Raw genomic sequence first — 21,505 nt, forward strand, 5'->3', positions numbered from 1 at the left:
CAGCTAGGGCGTTGGGTCAAACTAATTGTTATGCCTGTTCAACAGGTAGGCCAACCCTTGTAACTGCACCTATGCCTCAGACCATGTTCTCGTGTGATAGATTTGGGATCAAACCAAACCTCACCTAATTGTTCTGATATTAAAATAACCACTCTTAAAAAGGATAATACTAAGGCACCCCAATTCACCATGAACCCCGGAGATTATCAATTTTATAGACACCAAAGTAATGCGAATCACAGATCAAATTGGAGAAGGGTTTACAACAACGTTTTTCTGGTGGGTTACAATTGATAAAAATGTTGACTGGATTAATTGCATCTACAAAGGTTCGTTAATTAGACAAGGGATGCAGTGAAGAGAATCTCAGGCCAACTATCCGCCACCTCACTCATGACCTGCAGAATAGTTTGGTTCTCGAAATGCTGTTAGCAGAGAAGGGCGGATTTACAAGATGGTGGGAGGTCATTGTTGTATGTTTATCCCCAACAATACAGCCCCAGATGGTACAGTAACTAGAGCACTGGCAGGTCTCACTGCATTAAGTAAAGAATGGGCTGAGAACTGGGGGGTGAATACATCAATGACTGGTTGGTTTGATCAAATGTTTGGTAAATGGAAAACTATTGTTGTAGCTATTTTAGGTGCGGCAATCTATGGGTATGCTTGTTCTTTGTGGATGTTGTCTTATTCCCTGTGTCCGAGGGTTGGTGAGGCGTTGGAGAATGCAGAATCACAGCAGATGGTGATATACAGCCCAATACCGGACTCCGACCTAAGGAATGAAGAATATGACCCACCAGGCTTGGTGGAGGACGACGACGATTCAGATAGTTTGAGACTGGATGTTTACCTAGAACTATAAATCTCTAGTTTAAAAGTAATTGTAATGATATTCTGTGTATTAAAAGTGTGGATAATTTAGTCAAAGGGTGGATTGATATAGGAATCAGGTTAAAAGTAATGACTAAATGTTCCACCCTTAAATATAGTTGTGAAATGTTCTTGTTTTAAGTATGATTAGTACTTTCTTAGTAGTGACTAATTATTACACTCTGAAACTGTGTGAGATGTGTTAGAATCTACTACCTGGTAATGTGTGAGTGTAGGACCAGTAAAGATTATGACACTGTGTTACTATTTATCAATGTGAGTAAGAGTTAGGCCAGACAACAAAGGACAAGGAGAACAGTCTACAGGCAACTGAGAAACCAAGATAACTGAGGAATTTAGGGAGGAGAGAAACTGTGTGTGTGTGTGTGTGTGTGTGTGTGTGTGTGTGTGTGTGTGTGTGTGTGTGTGTGTGAGAACTGATGGTCAGGAGAGCAATTATAAAGTGGAAAACTACAGCCTGCATACAGAGGGGAGGGATTTTTTCTCTGACGTGTGCATATAACAATATTGTACGACCATTTTGTTTTAGAACGTTCTCATGAATAAACCCTGATGATTGTATGCTGGGCTGCTTGGTCTGATTATTAGAGATTTACAACCTCTGGGATACAGACTGAGTAATAAGTTCATTTTTGAAACATTGGGATAGAAATTCTCGTAACACCGAGCAGTTGCCATACCAGGTGGTGATGCAACCAGTTAGGATGCTGTCGATGGTGCAGCTGTATAACTTTTTGAGGATCTGAGGACCCATGCCAAATGTTTTCAGTCTCCTGAGGGGGAATAGGCTTTGTCGTGCCCTCTTCACGACTGTCTTGGTGTGTTTGGACCATGATAGTTCATTGGTGATGTGGACACCAAAGAACTTGAAGCTCTCAACCTGTTCCACTACAGCCCCGTTGATGAGAATGGGGGCGTGCTCAGTCCTCTTTATTTTCCTGTAGTCCACAATCATCTCCTTTGTCTTGATCACGTTGAGGGAGAGTTTGTTATCCTGGCACCACACACTGTAGTCAATGAATAGCATTCTCACGTAGGTGTTCCTCTTGTCCAGGTGGGAAAGAGCAGTGTGGAGTGTAATAGAGATTGCATCATCTGTGGATCTGTTGGGGCGGTATGCAAATTGGAGTGGGTCTAGGGTTTCTGGGATAATGGTTTTGATGTGAGCCATGACTAGCCTTTCAAAGCACTTCATGGCTACAGACACAAACACACACATTCTCTCACTCACTCACTCACTCACACTCTCACACTCTCACACACTCACTCACACACACACTCACACTTCCCCCCATTTCTGTTCCACATGCAGTTTTAATTAAACAAATATACTTTTTGAAGTATTTATTAGGCATTTGTCTTTTTATTCACCCAGGACCCAGATGACAGGCCCAATGCATAAACCTCTTATTATTTTGGTTGTACATTCATTCTATCTGACTACAGTGTAACCAACCAGAAGAAAGTTGACACTGTAAGATCATCTGGTTGGTTTTAACTTTCAATTTTCTTCTGGTTGGTTCTGGGCCAATTTACACTGTAGTCAGATCAAATGAATGTACAACCAAAATAAAAAAAGGGTGTACAGTGCATTCGGAAAGTATTCAGACCCCTTCACTTCTTCCACATTTTGTTAAGTTACAGCCTTATTCTAAAATGGATTAAATAAATGTTTTCCTCATCAATCTACACACAATACCCCATAATGACAAAGTGAAAACAGGTTTGTAGAAATTTTAGCAAATGTATACAAGTATTCAGACCCTTTACTCAGTACTTTTTTGAAGCACCTTTGGCAGCAATTACAGCCTCAAGTCTTCTTGGGTATGACACTACAAGCTTGACACACCTGTATATGCATTGGACCTGTGACTCTAGGTTTTTAATACAATCAGTTGGTTAGATTTATTGCCCCCGTTACTGAAATGGTTGTTCCTGTTCAAATGGTTTAGGTAGTCTTTTTTTATCAAGTTTCCTAACCCTGACAGTCATTCTGAATGTAGGTTGCGAGTGAATAAAAATTCCTACTGTTGGATATCCTAACTCTTGCTGGATTACAATAAGAACTAAACATCACTTTGCAAGCCACAATAATGTGACTTGCAGGCCTGATGTGGCCGGTAAACCAGGAGTTTCCTAACACCACTCTGTTAGGGTAAAACTAGGCCATCAAAGTAAGGCCTTATGATATATGTAATGTATTGTCAAGTTAAATTTTAATGATAACATTCACCTAGGTACTTATTTGGTGAAAGCCACAGGCCTTTAAAAGGAAAGAATACAACAAACATGTATCTGTCACTAACAAATAGAGTCAAGGGTGGTAACTCTCTACAATTCACTCGAAAAGAAAAGGCACCATGGGAAATATGCTAATTAGGTTTTACACCCAAAACAGTGTAACATGTTGATCAACACTAGTGTTTAACAGAAATAACACTGAGTGTTAATTATCCCATAGTGTTAAATGTGAGTAACACTGGCAAGTGTAATGCAGTGTTAATTTTTTACACTTTCGGAGTGTTACATTTAAGAGTTACAAAAAAAACAACTGTCGAGTGATATGTACTCTGAGATAGTGTTAAGATGAACTCTTTAAGTGTTGATTTAACACTGCAAAATGTGCTGTGTACATAGTGGGAGCAGCACTGCAACAACATTATTACTTAATATAATAAGTAGTACATGCAATGTTTAATTCTAATAGGCTACAGTCGCCTAGCTATTATTGGTCTTGGAAGCATGACAGCGCTGCATACTTAATCTGCACCCGCATTTTGATGACGGCAGCTGATATCCAATACACCTCAGCATCCATGCGCACAATTCCGAGATGGCTAGCCAATCAAGCTCTACATTTCTTACGCATTTAAAACAATACACAGGCATGACTCAATAAATAGAGAACATAACGGTAAACGTAGTCTGTATGTACAAGCCTACCTACCACCAGCTACCACATCAGTCAACCACATCTCTTATAAAAACATAGGCCTAAACCCGTTATCTAGATCGACGCATCACTTAGATAGAAGACGTGTACGCCAAGGGTGCAGGGAAAACATAGCCTTCCTGTAGAGACATCACGCCAAGTTCAACTCTGTAGGCTACTGTAGTATTAGACCAAAGTGTCCTCTCGGCTGTGTGAATAGCTCTGACTGCAGTCTGCAGCTGTAACAGACTGGGAGCTTACAGTAAATATCGGTCAAGTCCTCGCGAGTCGGGACCGCAGTGGGGTGGATAGAAACAGCTGATTGGCTGACCTAACATACTGAGACGCGGTGTGTAAAGGACGTTAAAATAAAATAGGACTTAAAAAGGACACTCACATCAATGCAAGCCAATATTCGATTTTTCGCGTTTCATGTCCAAATCATACTGTATTAAATTGATTGTGTAGCTCAATGATATATAGGGACTATTCACTTGCATTGAATTTGTGGCATGTTTAGTATTTGGAGAGTGTTAGGTAAACATTATTGTGTGTGTAATTTGGGTGTAGAAACAGTGATTGATGGAAGATGAGCTATGGTAAGCTACCATCCTACTGGAGCTCAGCTGGACTCCACTCAGTTTTAATTCAGCAGTCTGTGGTTCATGGGCGGCGCACAATTGGCCCAGCGTCGTCCAGGGTAGGGGAGGGAATGGCCGGCAGGGATGTAGCTCAGTTGATAGAGCATGGCGTTTGCAACGCCAGGGTTGTGGGTTCGATTCCCACGGGGGGCCAGTATAAAAAAATATGTATTCACTAACTGTAAGTCGCTCTGGATAAGAGCGTCTGCTAAATGACTAAAATGTAAATGTTCTAATTCAGCAGTCTGTGGTTCTGATTCAGAGATCTGTGCGTCTGATTCAGGTGACTGAAGGCTTGGTAGCATCCAGTGGGTCATATGGTTTGTAGCTAGTGTTATTAAGTGGCTTTGGTTTTTCTTAGTAAATTGTAAATATAATATTAGAATATTGTCTGGTGGCCTTTTGCACGCGCCCAAAAAGATGAGCTCAATGCGCGTTTTAAGGGGCGCGGCTCTGTTGAAACGTCATCAGCCACGGTCATACAATATGGCTGCGCCCATGGACACAGCGGAGTACCGGTGTGCACTGACCTACAACTGCTTAAAAATATATAATTGAGGTAAAAAAGTGACGGCAGTTTGTCGATATGTTTAATTTAGGTTTGTTTGCTAACTTCTTAAAACTACTCGCTATATCTCTGGACATCCTGGGAAATGTGTCTGTCGCTGAGTAACTAGTTAGCTAACTAGCTAGCTAAGTGGGCAAGTGATGTGTAGTAGTGATTGAGGGGGAAACATTGTTACAGGGCAAACTTACTACCTATACTTACAGGTTGGAGGACCACAGTACAGAGCCCTTATTTTACTTTGATCAGACAGTGTAATCGGATTCTAGATCTGCACCTAACCCCAACACTTTCTCATCTACCCTCATAGTCAAAGGCTGTCGTGTTAGTTTTTAAGTGTTAGTTTTTATGGCACAGGCTGTACTGTGCTTACAGGGTTTAAGCCCCGCCCCAGCATCATCCCTCAATCACTACTGTGCATTAACATTCAAGGAGTCAACCCCACAGAACTAGAACAATAGAATAGATTATATTTCTATGCTACCCTGCAGGTAAATTTGATAACATATGAGGGTTGAGTCAGCAGCTCATGTGAATTCCTCCTGTCTTCACTCCAGATAAAGATGGCCACTCCAGGCAAAGTGTCGAAAAAGGAGCGGAAGAAGCAGATCCCAGCTAAGACGTCCCTGAACTCCCCCTACAGCCTGCAATGGAGTCCGCTGCAGAGAGATGACGTACACTTCATCCTGGACACTCTGAAGAGCAAACTGTCAGCAACTGGCCTGGAAAAGAAAGAGGTGAAAGGGTTTCGACAGTGGGGGGGAAAAGAGAAATAAGAAACTGCCTACAGGACATGACTCGGTAGCCGAGCTCCCACAGATACCCCTCGACACTGTAACACCGGAATGTCCTGTTAAACCCACAGAGCAAGGCTGGACTGACGTAGCCGCTAGGAGGCAGCTGGCCATCGGCATCAATGAGGTCACCAAGGCTCTGGAGAGGAACCAGCTCCGGCTGGTGCTCGTGTGCAAGTCGGTCAAACCGCCGCACATGACGAGCCACCTGATAGCGCTGTGCCGGACGCGAGGCGTGGCGGCATGCCAGGTGCCGTGTCTCAGTGAGAGTGTGGCGGGACTGCTGGGGCTGAAGTGCATCCTGGCACTGGGATTCAGACAAGGGGAAGGGAATGAGGATGGAACATTCTCCGACACTGTGGAAGCCATCCTACCCAGAGTGCCTGCTCTGCAGGTTGCCTGGATACAAAGCCCTCCCAGTGAGACAGGTGCAACAGTTGAGGGGCAGGTAGAAGGGGAAACAGCTGAAGAGGGGCAAATGGTGGTGGAAAAGGGAGAGGAGACAAGGGGCCAAAAACGGAAAATTGAAGACATTTCTCCAGACATGACAGAATCTCCATCCTGCGTACTTCAGCCTCTTAAAGTGAAAAAGATAATTCCCAATCCCGCTAAAATACGGAAACCGAAAACTAAGAAAAAGTAGAAGCAATTTGAACTGAATCAAATGTTTTGGTTTCTCTCATTTTATGTACAAAAGATGACATGAAATGGTAGTGTAGGCAGCCCTAGATGCTGATTGGAGGTAGAGGCCTCTGCTTCCTGTCTAGAAGAAACACTCCCAAAATCCCATGCAGGACTTAAATGATTAAATAAAGAAGACAGCACACTCAGATGTATATCTTTTCTTCTTGTCTGGATGAGTTTATTCGATCAAATGTCCATGCTGGTATAGCTTACGTGTGTATTTGAAACATATTCAGTATTTGGATGAGAGGTCCTGTCTAAACGGTGCTGGTTCTAATTCCTCAGTTATTTTACAGCCTGCCAAGGAGTTCAATAAAAATATTGTTTTTCAGTTAGAGAAAGCTGTGTGTCATTTCAAAACTACATGTATAAAAACAAACGTCTCTTAAATAAGGCAAGTACTTTGGGTGCTCTCACAATGGGTAGCGGCCAGTCCCAGCCATCCTAGGGCTTCTGTATTGTATCAAAAACTGTCTCATGCTCAAATTCATACAAGCTGAAGTATACATCTACGACAGATCCAACACTCAACTCAAGGCGCCCCTGGGACTAATAAACACATGGCTGAATCAGATTTGCGTTTTTGGGGATCCGTTCTATTTCGGCCATCTTTATTTGGATGCCCAGTGTTTAGTGCCATTAACATAGGTGGTCTTCCCTTGCTCAGATGTTGTGTGCCACGTCATCGGCTGTGCCGTCGGGCACCAGATTGCTATAATGTGGTTAGCTGATACGTAAAATACCTATCCAGGCGTTGTGAGATCTGGCATGCATCAGCAACGTCTGAGCAGAGGAACACAACCATTACCTTGGTTAGGGCACGGCCCCAGATGCAGACCACATTCACAGAGCCACACCTCAGAAACACTTAAAGCAAGTAACTCCCCACAAGGGCAGCAGTAAGAATGAGAAATATACAGTGTACAAAACATTTGGAACACCTGCTCTTTCCATGACAAACTGACCAGGGGAAAGCTATGATCCCTTATTGATGTAACTTGTAAATCCACTTCAAAATCAGTGTAGGTGAGGAGACAGGTTAAAGAAGGATTTTTAAGCCTTGAGATGTGCCATTCAGTGGGTGAATGGGCAAGACAAAAGATAAGTGCCTTTGAACAGGGTATGGTAGTATGTGCCAGGGGCACCCGGTTTGAGTGTGTCAAGAACTGCAACGCTGCTTAGGTTTTTCACGCTCAACAGTTTCCTGTGTGTATCAGGAATAGTCCCCCACCCAAAGGATTTCCAGCCAACTTGACAACTGTGGGAAGCATTGGAGTCAACATGGGCCAGCAGTGCTGTGGAACGCTTTCGACACCTTGTAGAGTCCATGCCCCGACGAATTGAGGCTGTTCCGAGAGCAAAAGGGGGTGCAACCCAATATTAGGAAGGTGTTCCTAATGTTTTGTACATTGTGTATTTTCCCCATGTAAACAAAAAAAGATTTCCCCATGTACACAACTCAGTTTCTCACTGACAGGGACACTTGTATATCTAACTGTAGTAACCATGATGACATCAGCAAACAGAACAACAGCTGCTTTATCTCTTCACAGGTTTTGTGTCAAGGTTCCTTCATGTGCTGGATCTTATACAAGGAGCTGCCTGATACTCCAACCCAATACCTTTATTTATAGGTGAAGATGCCCGTTTGATTTGAAGGGGTTTTAACAAATACTGACAGACGGGAGGAATGATTACAAAACACACAACATAAAAGCACAATCCTAAATATCAGAATTGTGTGCGGAAAAAAATGGGGACCTTTTTAAAAGAATATATGCTGTTAGCTGCACAAACACAAAAAAAACAGTTTTAAAATGAGAAAATTCCCATCTGGCATTTTATGTTTCTCAGACACTCACATATATTTGAAAAACCTAAACACACAAAACAAACAGAAATAATCAATATAAAATGCACCTGGGGGTTTTTAAGGAGCCTTTTGCTCAGGTAAGAACTTAAGATTTGTGCTTCAAATACATTCTTCCTCAAAAATCCCTAGAATCCCCTCCCCTCCTAACCGTTCATAGGAACACCAAAGTCAATAACATCTACGCTAGTTGTGAAGAAAATACTTTGGATCTTTCCTCTCCCACCCCCCATATCCCACACTACAGGAATAAATATGTTCTGGCATTAAATGTACAGGTTACTACATTTCTGCTCTCTCCAACAAACACAGTTACCAATGCACCTTTTTTAATAAAAAAAGAAAAACATTTTGGATGCAAATCTTCCTTCTCTTCATGTAGTGTGTGTGTGTGTGTGTATGTGTGTAGAGGTGTACTGTACTGTACGAGAGTCTGTCTCAGCAGAGCATGATTTCACATTCAGGATGTTGATGGTTAAAAAGAGTTACCACTTCCGGGTGAGCAGAGAGAATGTTCTGGAGATGCTCACCTCCCGATCACTTTGATTGATTGATTGTTGTCATTCTCTTCTCCTGTGTGTCCAGGTCGAGCGACGACCTTTGACCTCTAACTGAGTGTGTAGCAGTCACAGACAGACTAGTTATTGAAGAACAAGGCCAACCTGAAACAGAGCGACAGAGATAGAATCATAATTAGAATTATTGATTGATTGATTATCCATTATGAAATCCTTTCACATGCTCACAGAACACCCAGGAATTCACCCCACCTTCTTGACACACACACACACACGCCTCACCATGTCGGGGTCCATGGGGGGACATTTCCAGTTAAAGAGGTAATACTGCAGGTTGCCGTCTCCGATGCCAAATTTGAGCTTCTCCAGAAACACCTTGTTCTCCATCAGGTCCAGAGCATTAAACACATCAAAGCCTTTCTGTGTGACACACAAACACACACCATTTAGATGGACGTGATCGTAGTTCTGTTGAACCTTTGTATTTATGTTGGAAAAAGTGTGTGTGTGTGTGTGTGTGTGTGTGTGTGTGTGTGTGCGCGCAGTACCAGTTTGGCCAGTATGAGAGTGTCATTCATCAGGTCCAGTAGTGGAACGTGTGTGTAAACACTGTAGAAGGAGTAAGCAGCCTTCAGACTTCTGTGCTGTGGATGGTGCATCACTGTGGAGGGCAGGGTGTAGAAACTAGTGAAGTCTGTCAACACACCACCGGCACCCTGATGGGGGTAAACACAGATGTCAGTATCGATACTGAACAAAAATATAAAATGCAACATGCAACAATTTCAACGACTTTACTGTGTTACAGTTCATATAAAAGGAAATCAGTCAATTGAAATACATTCCTTAGGCCCTAATCTATGGAAATCACATGACTGGGAAGGGGCGCAGCCATTGGCCCACCCATTTGGAAGCCAGGCCCACCCACTTGGGACAGGCCCAGCCAATCAGAATGGGCTTTTACCCACAAAAGGGCTTCATTACAGACAGAAATACTCCTCAGTTTCATCAGCAGTCCGGGTGGCTGGTCTCAGACGATCCCGCAGGTGAAGAAGCCGGATGTGGAGGTCCTGGGCTGGCGTGGTTACACGTGGTCTGTGGTTGTGAGGCCGAATTCTCTAAAACAACGTTGGAGGCGGCTTATGGTAGAGAAATTAACATTAAATTATCTGGCAACAGCTCTGGTGGACATTCCTGCAATCAGCATGCCAATTGCACACTCCCTCAAAACTTGAGACATCTGTGGTATTGTGTTGTGTGACAAAACTGCAAATTTTTGAGTGGCCTTTTATTGTCCCCAGCACAAGGTACACCTGTGTAATGATCATGCTGTTTAATCAGCTTCTTGATATGCTAAACCTGTCAGGTGGATGGATTATCTTGGCATGGAGAAATGCTCTCTAACAGGAATGTAAGCAAATTTGCACACAAAATATGAGAGAAATAAGCTTTTTGTGCTTATGGAACATTACTGGGATCTTTTATTTCAGCTCATGAAAAATGGGACCAACACTTTACATGTTGCGTTTATATTTTTGTTCAGTATATCCACCTAATTATCTAATTGAACAGACAAAAAGACAGACCCCTACCTCCTGAGTGGCGCAGTGGTCTAAGGCACTGCATCGCAGTGCTAACTGTGCCACTAGAGATCCTGGTTCGAATCCAGGCTCTGTCGCAGCCGGCCGCGACCGGGAGACTCATGGGCGGCGCACAATTGGCCCAGTGTCGTCCAGGGTAGGGGAGGGAATGGCCGGCAGGGATGTAGCTCAGTTGATAGAGCATGGCGTTTGCAACGCCAGGGTTGTGGGTTTGATTCCCACGGGGGGCCAGTATAAAAAAAAAAAAAATGTATTCACTAACTGTAAGTCGCTCTGGATAAGAGCGTCTGCTAAATGACTAAAATGTAAATGTAAATGTACCTCCACTACGAATGTGTCTATAATGTTGTCCTGAGGGAGGAACCAGTGTGCCACCTCCTCCTCGCCCATAGAGGGCGCCAGCTGGAAACGTCTCATGTGCTTCTGCAGCAGCTCCGTCACCTGACGCACGTCACGCCTCTCCATCGCCCGCAAGCCCGGGGTCTTAGTGCTCTACAGAGCCAGAGAGAAAGGGGAGTTATATACATACACCCAGCATCACACTTCTCACACAGGCTTGTAACAATAAAGCAAAGTTCATTAGCACCCTCGGTTGGGGGAAAAGAGTCTTGCTCAGTGTAGGATAAATGTGATAAATGGTGGAAGTGTAACATTGTGTGTGTTCTTACGTCCGGTAGTCTATACAGTTTCATGGTTCTCTGCAGCGTCATGTTTCTGCTCAGGTGAGAGAATTTCACCTCCACCAGCTTCCTGGGGTTCAGAGAACGATGCCAGTACCTGTCCACAAAACACAATACTCCAGTTACAGTCAACTTAATACAGCAAGGCAACTTATGTTATGCATTCTCATTCTGTTAAGACAAATTCATGAATTGTATGTATGTGTGTGTGTGTGTGTGTGTGTGTGTGTGTGTGTGTGTGTGTGTGTGTGTGTGTGTGTGTGTGTGTGTACCTGCAGGTAGACACAGGTTTGGGTAGTACCACTCCTGCCGTGTAGACGGCCTGGAATATACTCTCCAAGTTAACCCTTCGTGTGATCTCCCTGATCAGAACTGGAGCCACACGCTTCGAACGCAATTTCTTATGGACACACAAGAAGTTTATCTCAACCATCTTCTTTAAGCTGGAGAGAGAAAGAGAGAGAGAGAGAGAAAGAGAGAGAGTGAAAGAGAGAGAAAGAGGGGGAAAAAGTGTGCATCAAGTTCAGCACTGACATGCACCTGTCCACGATGTTGATGTGTGTCCGATGTGTGGTTAGGGTCTGTGTGTGTGTGTGTGTGGGGGGGAGGGGGGTTGTGTGTGTGTGTGTGTGTGTGTGTGTGTGTGTGTGTGTGTGTGTGTGTGTGTGACTCACGTGTCATATATGTGGATATCAGCAGGAATGGCACTGATGAAACCAACCAGTTTCTTATTGGAGGAAACCCTCACCCCACAATGCCACTGGGGCAACCAGCCTGGAGGACGCAACGCCCTGAGGGAGAAGGAGAAAAAGAGAGAAAGAAAGAGAGAGAGAGAAAGAGAGAGAAAGAGAGAGAGAAAGAGAAAAAAAAATAAGGAAGTAGAGTAGTTTAGACAGAGGCCAAACACAGACAGTTGAACATAATCTAAGTCGAGTATGGATTTCACTTATTACCATTTGAGAAAGTTGGGTGAGTAATCAAATCTAAACATGTTGTCATCATCCTCCACATAGTTCTCATTCAACAAGGTGTACAACTCCTTCAGCTGAAAGAGAGACAGAGAGAGAAAGAGAGTCTTAGTAAAGTCTTCCGATAGCAACACCTAGATGTCTGGTGGCACTGAATATAAACTTTTTAAACACAAAGAAACATACACACACTCACCACGTCAGCGTTGCTGAGGTCCAGAGTGTCCCACATAAAGCCCTGAGGTAGAGAGTAGGGCTCCTGTCTGATGTTGTCCTTGTCAGCCTCGATGGGCCCATGGCTCGTTACAACCTCATCTGCCAAAACACAACCAGACAAGCACAACCACACAATCACAACCAGCTACACAATCACAACCAGCTACACAATCACAACCAGCCACACAATTACAATCAATCAACCACACAATCACAAAATACAGGAAATACAGCCAGTGTTTTCTTACTATAATAATCTGCTTCACTTTCTCTGATTGTGGGAGTACTGTATCTGTACAATATTTACAGTGCATCTAGAAAGTTTACACCCCCTAGAACCGTTTTCACATTTTGTTGCGTTACAAAGTGGTATTGAAATAGATTTAATTGTATTTTTTTGTCATTGATCTATACAAAATACTACACAAAATACTCAAAATTCTACACATTTTTACAAATTAATAAACATTTCATACTTAAATAGTCATTGCATAACTATTCAGCCCCTTTGTTTAGGCAAGCCTAAATTAGTTCAGAAGTAAAATTTGGCTTAACAAATCACATATGTTATATGGACTCGGTGTGAAATAATAGGGGTTGACATGATTTTTGAATGACTACCCCTTCCTCTGTCCCCCATACATAAAACATCTGTAAGGTCTCTCAGTGAAGTATTGAATTTCAAGCACAGATTCAACTACAAAGACCAGCGAACTTTTCGAAAGCCTCATAAAGGGCAGTGATAGGTAGATGGGTAAAAATAACAAATCAGACATTGAATATATCTTTATGCATGGTCAAGTTAATAATTATGCTGTGAATTATGTATTAAACCACCCAGACACATCAAAGATGCAGTAGTCCTTCTGAACTGAGCTGCAGGACAGGAAGGAAACTGCTTAGGGATGCCATTGGTGATTTTAAAACAGCTATAGAGTTCGATGGCCGTGATGGGAGAAAACTGAGGATGGATCAACAACATTGTTGTGACTCCACAATAATGACCTAAATGACAGAGTGAAAAGAAGAATACAAATATTCCAAAACATGCATATGTATGGAACAAGGGACTAAAGTAATACTGCAAAAAAATATGGCAAAGCAATACACTTTTTGGCCTAAATGCAAAGTCTAATGTTTGGGGCAAATCCATCAATGAGTAACTGCCTCCTTATTTTTAAGCATGGTGGTGGCTGCATCATGGTATGGGTATGCTTGACACCAGCAAAGACTGGGGAGTTTTTCAGGATGTAAAGAAACGGGATGGAGCTAAACTCAGGCAAAATCCTAGAGGAGAACCTGCTTCAATCTGCTTTACACCAGACACAGTGAATGTTCCTGAGCGGCCAATATAGTTTTGACTTGAATCTGTTTGAAAATGTATGTCAAGACTTGAAAATTGCTGTCTAGCCATGATCCCCAACACCTTGACAGAGCTTGAAGAATTTTGAAAAGAATAATTTGCAAATATTGCACAATACTGGTGTGCAAAGCTCTTATGAGACTTACCCAAGAAGACACAAAGCTGTAATCGCTGCCAAAGGTGTTTCTAACATGTATTGACTCAGGGGACTGAATACTTATCTAATCAAAGTATATTAGTGTTTAATCTGCAGCCCGCCTGGTGTTCAACCTTCCCAAGTTGTCACCCCGCTCCTCCGCACACTCCACTGGCTTCCAGTTGAAGTTTGCATCCACTACAAGACCATGGTACTTACCTATGGAGCAGCAAGAAGAACTACCTCTCCTTACCTTCAGGATATGCTCAAACCCTACACCCCAACCCGAGCACTCCGTTCTGCCACCTCTGGTCTCTTGGCCCTCCCACCCCTACGGGAGGGCAGCTTCCGCTCAGCCCAGTCCAAGCTCTTCTCTGTCCTGGCAGCCCAATGTTGGAACCTGCTTCCGAAAACACCTGAAACCCTACCTCTTCAAAGAGTATCTTAAATAATCCCACAGCATCCCCCACCAAAATAAAAAATAAATAAATGCCTCCTTAAAAGCTCTTTGAGGAAAAATGTACTTACTATGTCTGTGATATGTGGTTGTCCCACCTAACTACCTTAAGATGAATGCACTAACTGTAAGTCACTCTGGATAAAAGCATCTGTTAAATGACAAAGATTGACATTTTTTATTAATATACAGTACCAGTCAAAAGTTTGGACACACCTACTCATTCAAGGGTTTTTCTTTACTTTTACTATGTTCTACATTGTAGAATAATAGTGAAGACATCAAAACTATGAAATAACACATATGGAATCATGTAGTAACCAATTTTTTTTTTAACAAATCAAAATATATTTGAGATTTGAGATTCTTCAAATAGCCACCCTTTGCCTTGATGACAGCTTTGCACACTCTTGGCATTCTCTCAACCAGCTTCATGAGGAATGCTTTTCCAACAGTCTTGAAGGAGTTCCCACATATGCTGAGCACTTGTTGGCTGTTTTTCCTTCAGTCTGCGGTCCAACTCATTCCAAACCATCTCAATTGGGTTGAGGTTGGGTGATTGTGGAGGCCAGCACTCCATCACTCTCCTTCTTGGTCAAATAGCCCTTACACAGCCTGGAGGTGTGTTTTGGGTCATTGTCCTGTTGAAAAACAAATGATAGTCCCACTAAGCGCAAACCAGATGGGATGGCGTATCGCTTCAGAATGCTGTGGTAGCCATGCTGGTTAAGTGTGCCTTGAATTCTAAATAAATCACTGACAGTGTCACCAGCAAAGCACCCCCACACCATCACACCTCCTCCTCCATACTTCACGGTGGGAACCACACATGCGGAGATCATCTGTTCACCTACTCTGCGTGTCACAAAGACACAGAGGTTGGAACCAAAAATCTCAAATCTGGACTCATCAGACTAAAAGGACAGATTTCCACCGGTCTAATGTCCATTGCTCATGTTTCTTGGCCCAAGCAAGTCTCTTCTTATTATTGGTGTCCTTTAGTAGTGGTTTCTTTGCAGCAACTTGACCATGAAGGCCTGATTCACGCAGTCTCCTCTGAACAGTTGATGTTGAGATGTGTCTGTTACTTGAACTCTGTGAAGCATTTATTTGGGTTGCAATTTCTGAGGCTGGTAACTCTAATGAACTTATCCTCTGCAGCAGAGGTAACTCTGGGTCTTCCTTTCCTGTGGTGGTCCTCATGAGAGCCAGTTTCATCATAGCGCTTGATGGTTATTGAGACTGTACTTGAAGAAACGTTCAAAGTTCTTGAAATGTTCAGGATTGACTGACCTTCATGTCTTAAAGTAATGATGGACTGTCGTTTCTCTTTGCTTATTTGAGCTGTTCTTGCCATAATATGGACTTGGTCTTTTACCAAATAGGGCTATCTTCTGTATACTTTTTTGGTTACTACATGATTCCATATGTGTTATTTCATAGTTTTGATGTCTTCACTATTATTCTACAATGTAGAAAATAGTGAAAATAAAGAAAAATGGGGGCGGCAGGTAGCTTAGTGGTTAAGAGCGTTGTGCCAGTAATCGAAAAGGTCGCTGGTTATAATCCCTGAGCCGACTAGGTGAAAAATCTGTCGATGTGCCCTTGAGCACATAACCCTAATTGCTCCTGTAAGTTGCTCTGGATAAGAGCGTCTGCTAAATGACAAAAAAAAACTAAAAAAACATGGAATGAGTAGGTGTCCATACATTTGACTGGTACTGTATATAAAAAAAAAACATTCTTCCACTAAGTATTTTGTGTAGATCATTGACAAAAAGTGACAATTAAATCCCAATTTGTAACAAAATGTGAAGACATCCAAGGGAGGTGTAGACTTTCTATAGGCACTGTATATGTCCGTCAGTTTGTCTACATCCAGCACCTCCTCCACTGCCTCTCTACCGACATCCGCTGCCAGCACCCCTCCACCAGAGGTACCCCTCCGGCTAAGGAACCTAATGCAAGCCCTCAGCATGTCTCTAGCCCAGGCCAAGGAGAGAGCTCACCAGAAACACTCATCCAAGAAGGCCCCTGCCATGGACTGGAGCAAGAGGAACGAACTCTTCAGTAACCTATAAATCACACGTTTCCTTCCGTCTTTCTCTGGCCCTCACTCCCTCTTTAGCTCTCTCGCAAGCAGACACACAACAATGTATGATGTGAACAGTGTTAATATTTTGTGATTTCATGATTTTCATGTGCTAAGTGAAGGGTTTTCCATTTTTATTTAAAAACAAATTGAAACGCCACTCCTGAATAAGAAACAATGTAATTAACAATTTAAAGATGGAAAAACAATGTACATTTTACATCTAGTAGAGTAGAATGATGAAGAAATAAAAGATGATGGGATATATGGAAAATAAGAATTAACATATTGCTAGTGAGTAATCGATCTAGTGATATGGTGTGTGTGTTATGCACTCACTAACTGTAAGTCGCTCTGGATAAGAGTGTCTGCTAAATGACTAAAAATGTAAATGTAAATGTTGTGTAGCTTAATAAAAGTGTGTGATCGAGTGTTTATGTCTCACTCACTGTGTGTGTGTGTGTGTGTGTGTGTGTGTGTGTGTGTGTGTGTGTGTGTGTGTGTGTCCCTACTCACTGAGTTTAGGTACAGGCTGTGTGTCCCAGAACTGGTACTTGTGTTTGGTGGCCTCGTCGATGCTCTTAGCTGGTCCCTGGCAGGACAGCAACTCCATGGCCCTCTGGATGTCCTGCAGCTTCTGCATGGGCAGCCGTGGGTTCTACACACAGGTGAGAAGGTTACAACACACACACACTCAGAGAGAAAGAGAGAGAGGCCAAATCCCAAATGGACCCCTTACGACCTATGCACTTGTGGAGATCTGAGAGGATTTGATTGGTATATGCAATATGGTGTAACTTCCACCTAGCATATCTCAGGGCAAGGTGGCGCTATTACCCTATTGCTTACACCTGTCAAATCCAGTCAGATCTCCACAAGTGCATAGGGCTTGATTTGGAATTGGGCCAGGGGGAGAGAGAGAGAGGTTAGGCACCTTTATCTCCTGTGAGTCTGAGGCAGAGTCTGACTTGGCCCCTCCTGAGCTCGGCTTCTCTTTCTTTCTCTTCTGTTTCTTCTTCTTCTTCTTAGCCCCCAAGTCTCCCCCCGGACTCCTACACACACAGACATATTTGATAGCTAGCTGGCTACATCTCTGCTCTGGAGTAAAGGTTAGCTGGCAGTAGTAGTAGTAGTGTCATGCAAGTGGAAGCTGTCATGCTGAATAATTAAAGTCAGGCTAAAATGGGGGCCAAATTATGCATACACTACGTGAGTTGCAGGACATTTATGAATCTACGATTATCGCTGTTGGCTATAGTGGGTATACCTCAGTGGGTGTACGCGGAACGGAGAAGCCATCGCTCTGCCTAACAACAACGTTTAGCTTTCAGACGGTTTTAGGTCTAGCCTGCTTCTGTAACGTCAGAGAAGGACAGCCAAGGATATGCGCTGCCGTTAGCAAATGCGCCAGTCGTATAAAACAAAATAAGCCTTTTAGTTAGATAAATATATGCATTTAGCTTATGCCCTTCCATTGACGCAATTGCTTTAAATATAAACAAGTCAATCCTACAGGCTACACACATGCTGAACAGGCAATTTAGCTAGCTGGCCAGTTAGCTAGCAATTACTACATAACGCCTAGCACGCTGAATCTCATTCATTCAAATGAAAAGCTAGCTTTAATTTATATGGCTACACTGCCATGACATCCACTAGCCAGCAGGACTCAGACAACAGAGGTCCATCATCACATAAAAACATTATTAGCGAACAGGGCATCTATGGGCCTTGGTCGTAAATAAACTAAACGTTAGACGTGTGCGCGAGCTCTTTATCCAAAGAATCTCATCCACCCCCTACACAGCACCGGGCCATCAGAGCGTGGAAGCGTGCTTCCCCGGACTGCTGCGTTTTGTCTGGTTGGAGAAGCCGAGCCTCACCCTTGCATATGTTCATTCTCCTCCTCGTTATCGCCATCTATTCCGCAGGTATCCTGGTCGTCCAGCTCCAGGCTCTGCTGGCTGGCTGCGGACTCGCTATCCTCCGCCATCATGGATGAAAACATATATATTTATATAAAAAAATATGCTGAATGATACAGGCGACAGAGAGGGATGGAAAAAACAAAGAGGGTTAAGTCGGAAATAGCGCCATCTAGTGGCCAATCACATCACCGCACGTTTGCAGCGCAGTAGGCTACGTTCCCAAATCACATCACAGCGATACAAGGAGAGGTCAGTGATACACTACACTACATGACCAAAAGTATGTGGACACCTGCTCGTCGAACATCTCATTCCAAAATCATGTGCATTAATATGGAGTTGGTCCCCCCTTTGCTGCTATAACAGCCTCTACTCTTCTGGGAAGGCTTTCCACTAGATGTTGGAACATTGCTGCAGGGACTTGCTTCCATTCAGCCACAAAGGCATTAGTGAGGTTAGGCCTGGCTCGCATTCGGCGTTCCAATTCATCCCAAAGGTGTTCGATGGGGTTGAGGTCAGGGCTCTGTGCAGGCCAGTCAAGTTCTTCCACACCAATCTCACCAAACCATTTCTGTATGGGCCTCGCTTTGTGCACAGGGGCATTATCATGCTGAAACAGGAAAGGACCTTCCTCAAACTGTTGCCACAAAGTTTGAAGCACAGAATCGTCTAGAATGTGATAGAATCGTCTAGAATGTGATTGTATGCTGTAACGTTAACATTTCCCTTCTCTGGAACTAAGGGGCTTAGCCCGAACCATGAAAAACCGCCCCAGACCATTATACCTTCTCCACCTAACTTTACAGTTGACACTATGCATTGGGGCAGGTAGCGTTCTTCTCCTGGCATCTGCAAAACCCAGATTCGTCTGTCGGTCTGCCAGATGGTGAAGCGTAATTCATCACTCCAGAGAACGCATTTCCACTGCTCCAGAGTCCAATGGCTGCGAGCTTTACACCACTCCAGCCGACGCTTGGCATTGCGCATGGTGATCTTAGGCTTGTGTACAGTTGCTCGGCCATGGAAACCCATTTCATGAAGCTCCGGACGAACAGTTATTGTGCTGACGTTGCTTGCAGAGGCAGTTTGGAACTCGGTAGTGAGTGTTGCAACTGAGGACAGATGATTTTTACGAGCTACGCGCCTCAGCACTCGCCGGTCCCGTTCTGTGCGCTTGTGTGGTCTACCACATCACGCTGAGTCGTTGTTGCTCCTAGACATTTCCACTTCACAATAACAGCACTTACAGTTGACCGGGGCAGCTCTAGCAGGGCAGAAATTTGACGAACTGACTTGTTGGAAAGGTGGCATCCTATGACGGTGCCACGTTGAAAGTCACTGAGCTCTTCAGTAAGGCCATTCTACTGCAAATGTTTGTCCATGGAGATTGCATGGCTGTGTGCTCGATTCTATACACCTGCAGCAACGGGTGTGGCTGAAATAGCCGAATCCACTAATTTGATGGGGTGTTCACATACTTTTGTATATATAGTGTAGATCAAAAGTTATCATATATATATTTTTTAAACACATCAGCATTGCCACGCTATGGAGTGCGTCTGCCAGCTACTGAATTCGGGGGGAAACGGCTGAGCTGCAAGTTCTCTGGCCGTTATGTCCCAATATGGCCATCGGTGGGTTGATATACTGCTCTCTTAAATCCGCCCGTTAGTAACTGCCAACCGGGAAAGCCTTGAGGGGGGAGTCAGGTTCTCCCAGTCAGCAAGATGTTGATCGATTTCTTGTCTATATACAGGTCCGTCAAAAGGAGCATGAAATCTGACAAGCCTAATGGAAACAAATATGTCAAACATAAGTGAATGAAAAGCTTTCCTATAATTCAGTGTGGCTCAGTGCTGAAGAACATGTAGCCATGACTACTGCATTAGTTATCAGATACATTAACAAAAACCATAAGAGCAGAATGTGAACCATGCATCCGGATACAGTCTAATCCTGAAGCTTGCCCACATTTGACGTTGATCTACAGAGGATGACTCAATTATGTTCTCCTTAATTCTACTACACCCAAACCTGCTCTATAGTCTCTAGACTAGTGCTAAACAATCCACAGAAGATGCAGAAGTCCAGTTTGTCTCTTTATTCAGAATAATAAGCGTAAATTATAATACAAGCAACCAGTTAAGACATTTAGAATGGAGGGTACAGTAACATACAGTACTCTCCCAGAGTGGTTACTATGGTGATGGAGTACAGAGAGAGAGAGAGAGGATGAGGGGTCATTCACAACACTAGCTCACACGTCAACATGTAGAGAGAACTATATACACTGTAATATGCCTCAGATGTCATATGCTGTCCCACACACACATGACCTGCAGTATATCGTCTGCACATGCTTGCTCAGAAAGACATGACTACAGAGACGGGCCCACACACTCAAGCTGACAAAACACAGGCACACAGAGGCAGATGCAAAAGTCAATAAACAATCTAGCTATAGCCACACAGCATCCTCCCTTTGTGACTGAGGAGAGGAGAGAGGGGGGTTACTGCATGCTGTCTGCCAGGGACAGAGGGAGGAGAGGAGAGAGGGATGAGGTAGTGGAGGGTTAGAGCTCAACAGGGGAGAGGAGAAATAAATAGCTAGTTGAACTGATCAACTGATGTGTACGAGTCAACTTGTTCAAAGGCACTTGGAGAACGAGGAAGTCGATTATAGTGGTTTCAAAACGACAGGATGCAGTTTGGTATCAGAGAAAAGGCTTGGGTGTGCGTGTGTTAAAACTCTGTACTTACAGTAAGGGAAAAAAACAATAAAACATATCCGAGTAGAAAATAGCATAAACTCATTTGAGTAAAATAGTTTGGCAACTAAAATCACAGAGTACTTAAAATTACAAAACAAGGCATCTCAAGCAACTGTATAAAAGTGATGCATAGCCGTTCAGAGCAAAGTATGCCGAAGTCAGTGGTTCAACACCTAAAAACCTTCATATAAAACCTCACTGGTATAGTGCTGCAATATCCACAGTCACCAACAGAGGGGGGTGTATCCCATTATCTGATTCACCAGTCGTGTGGATGGGAAGTTGAAGTTACACATACACTGATCTAAGGTACCCTAATGTTGGAAAGTGGAAAACAAAAAAAAGAACAAAACAAAATATATTTTAGTGTCACATACACCGGATAGGTGTAGTGA

The 21,505-nt window shown here is 43.4% G+C and overlaps 1 protein-coding gene and 1 pseudogene across 3 annotated transcripts; one reads left to right on the forward strand and one right to left on the reverse strand.

The window, feature by feature from the left end:
* Window positions 1-4,928: 4,928 nt before the first annotated feature.
* LOC121543233 lies at window positions 4,929-6,841 on the forward strand (annotated as a pseudogene).
* LOC121543232 (glycylpeptide N-tetradecanoyltransferase 2-like) lies at window positions 5,676-18,480 on the reverse strand. Of its 3 annotated transcripts, XR_006661878.1 has the most exons (13): window positions 18,295-18,480; window positions 17,346-17,463; window positions 16,928-17,069; window positions 12,344-12,462; window positions 12,133-12,224; window positions 11,854-11,970; window positions 11,452-11,622; window positions 11,168-11,276; window positions 10,821-10,991; window positions 9,447-9,614; window positions 9,181-9,318; window positions 8,911-9,042; window positions 5,676-5,754 (listed from the first exon to the last, which is right to left on the reverse strand). XR_006661878.1 is itself a non-coding variant. In XM_041852981.2 (12 exons), the coding sequence occupies exons 1-12, from the start codon at window positions 18,417-18,419 to the stop codon at window positions 9,022-9,024; spliced, it is 1,491 nt and encodes a 496-aa protein (XP_041708915.2). In that variant the 5' UTR covers window positions 18,420-18,480; the 3' UTR covers window positions 7,850-9,021. The 3 variants fall into 3 exon arrangements, 2 of the variants coding, with proteins under 2 accessions (XP_041708915.2, XP_045081943.1); XM_041852981.2 differs by lacking the exon at window positions 5,676-5,754 and having other exon boundaries at window positions 7,850-9,042; XM_045226008.1 differs by lacking the exons at window positions 5,676-5,754; window positions 8,911-9,042; window positions 9,181-9,318; window positions 9,447-9,614 and adding an exon at window positions 10,212-10,490.
* Between the last annotated feature and the right edge of the window lie 3,025 nt (window positions 18,481-21,505).

Source organism: Coregonus clupeaformis, chromosome 17 (assembly GCF_020615455.1).
Source record: "Coregonus clupeaformis isolate EN_2021a chromosome 17, ASM2061545v1, whole genome shotgun sequence".
Classification (NCBI taxonomy): Eukaryota; Metazoa; Chordata; class Actinopteri; order Salmoniformes; family Salmonidae; genus Coregonus; species Coregonus clupeaformis.

Excerpts from the sequence above, each read along its gene's own strand:
- LOC121543232 (XM_041852981.2), bottom strand. The coding sequence starts at position 18,419 with ATGTTTTCATCCATGATGGCGGAGGATAGCGAGTCCGCAGCCAGCCAG. Across the intron at positions 11,277-11,451 it reads AAACCTGTGTCTACCTGCAG|GTACTGGCATCGTTCTCTGA; the intron begins GTACACACACAC and ends TTTTGTGGACAG. Across the intron at positions 10,992-11,167 it reads AACTGTATAGACTACCGGAC|AGCACTAAGACCCCGGGCTT; the intron begins GTAAGAACACAC and ends CTGGCTCTGTAG.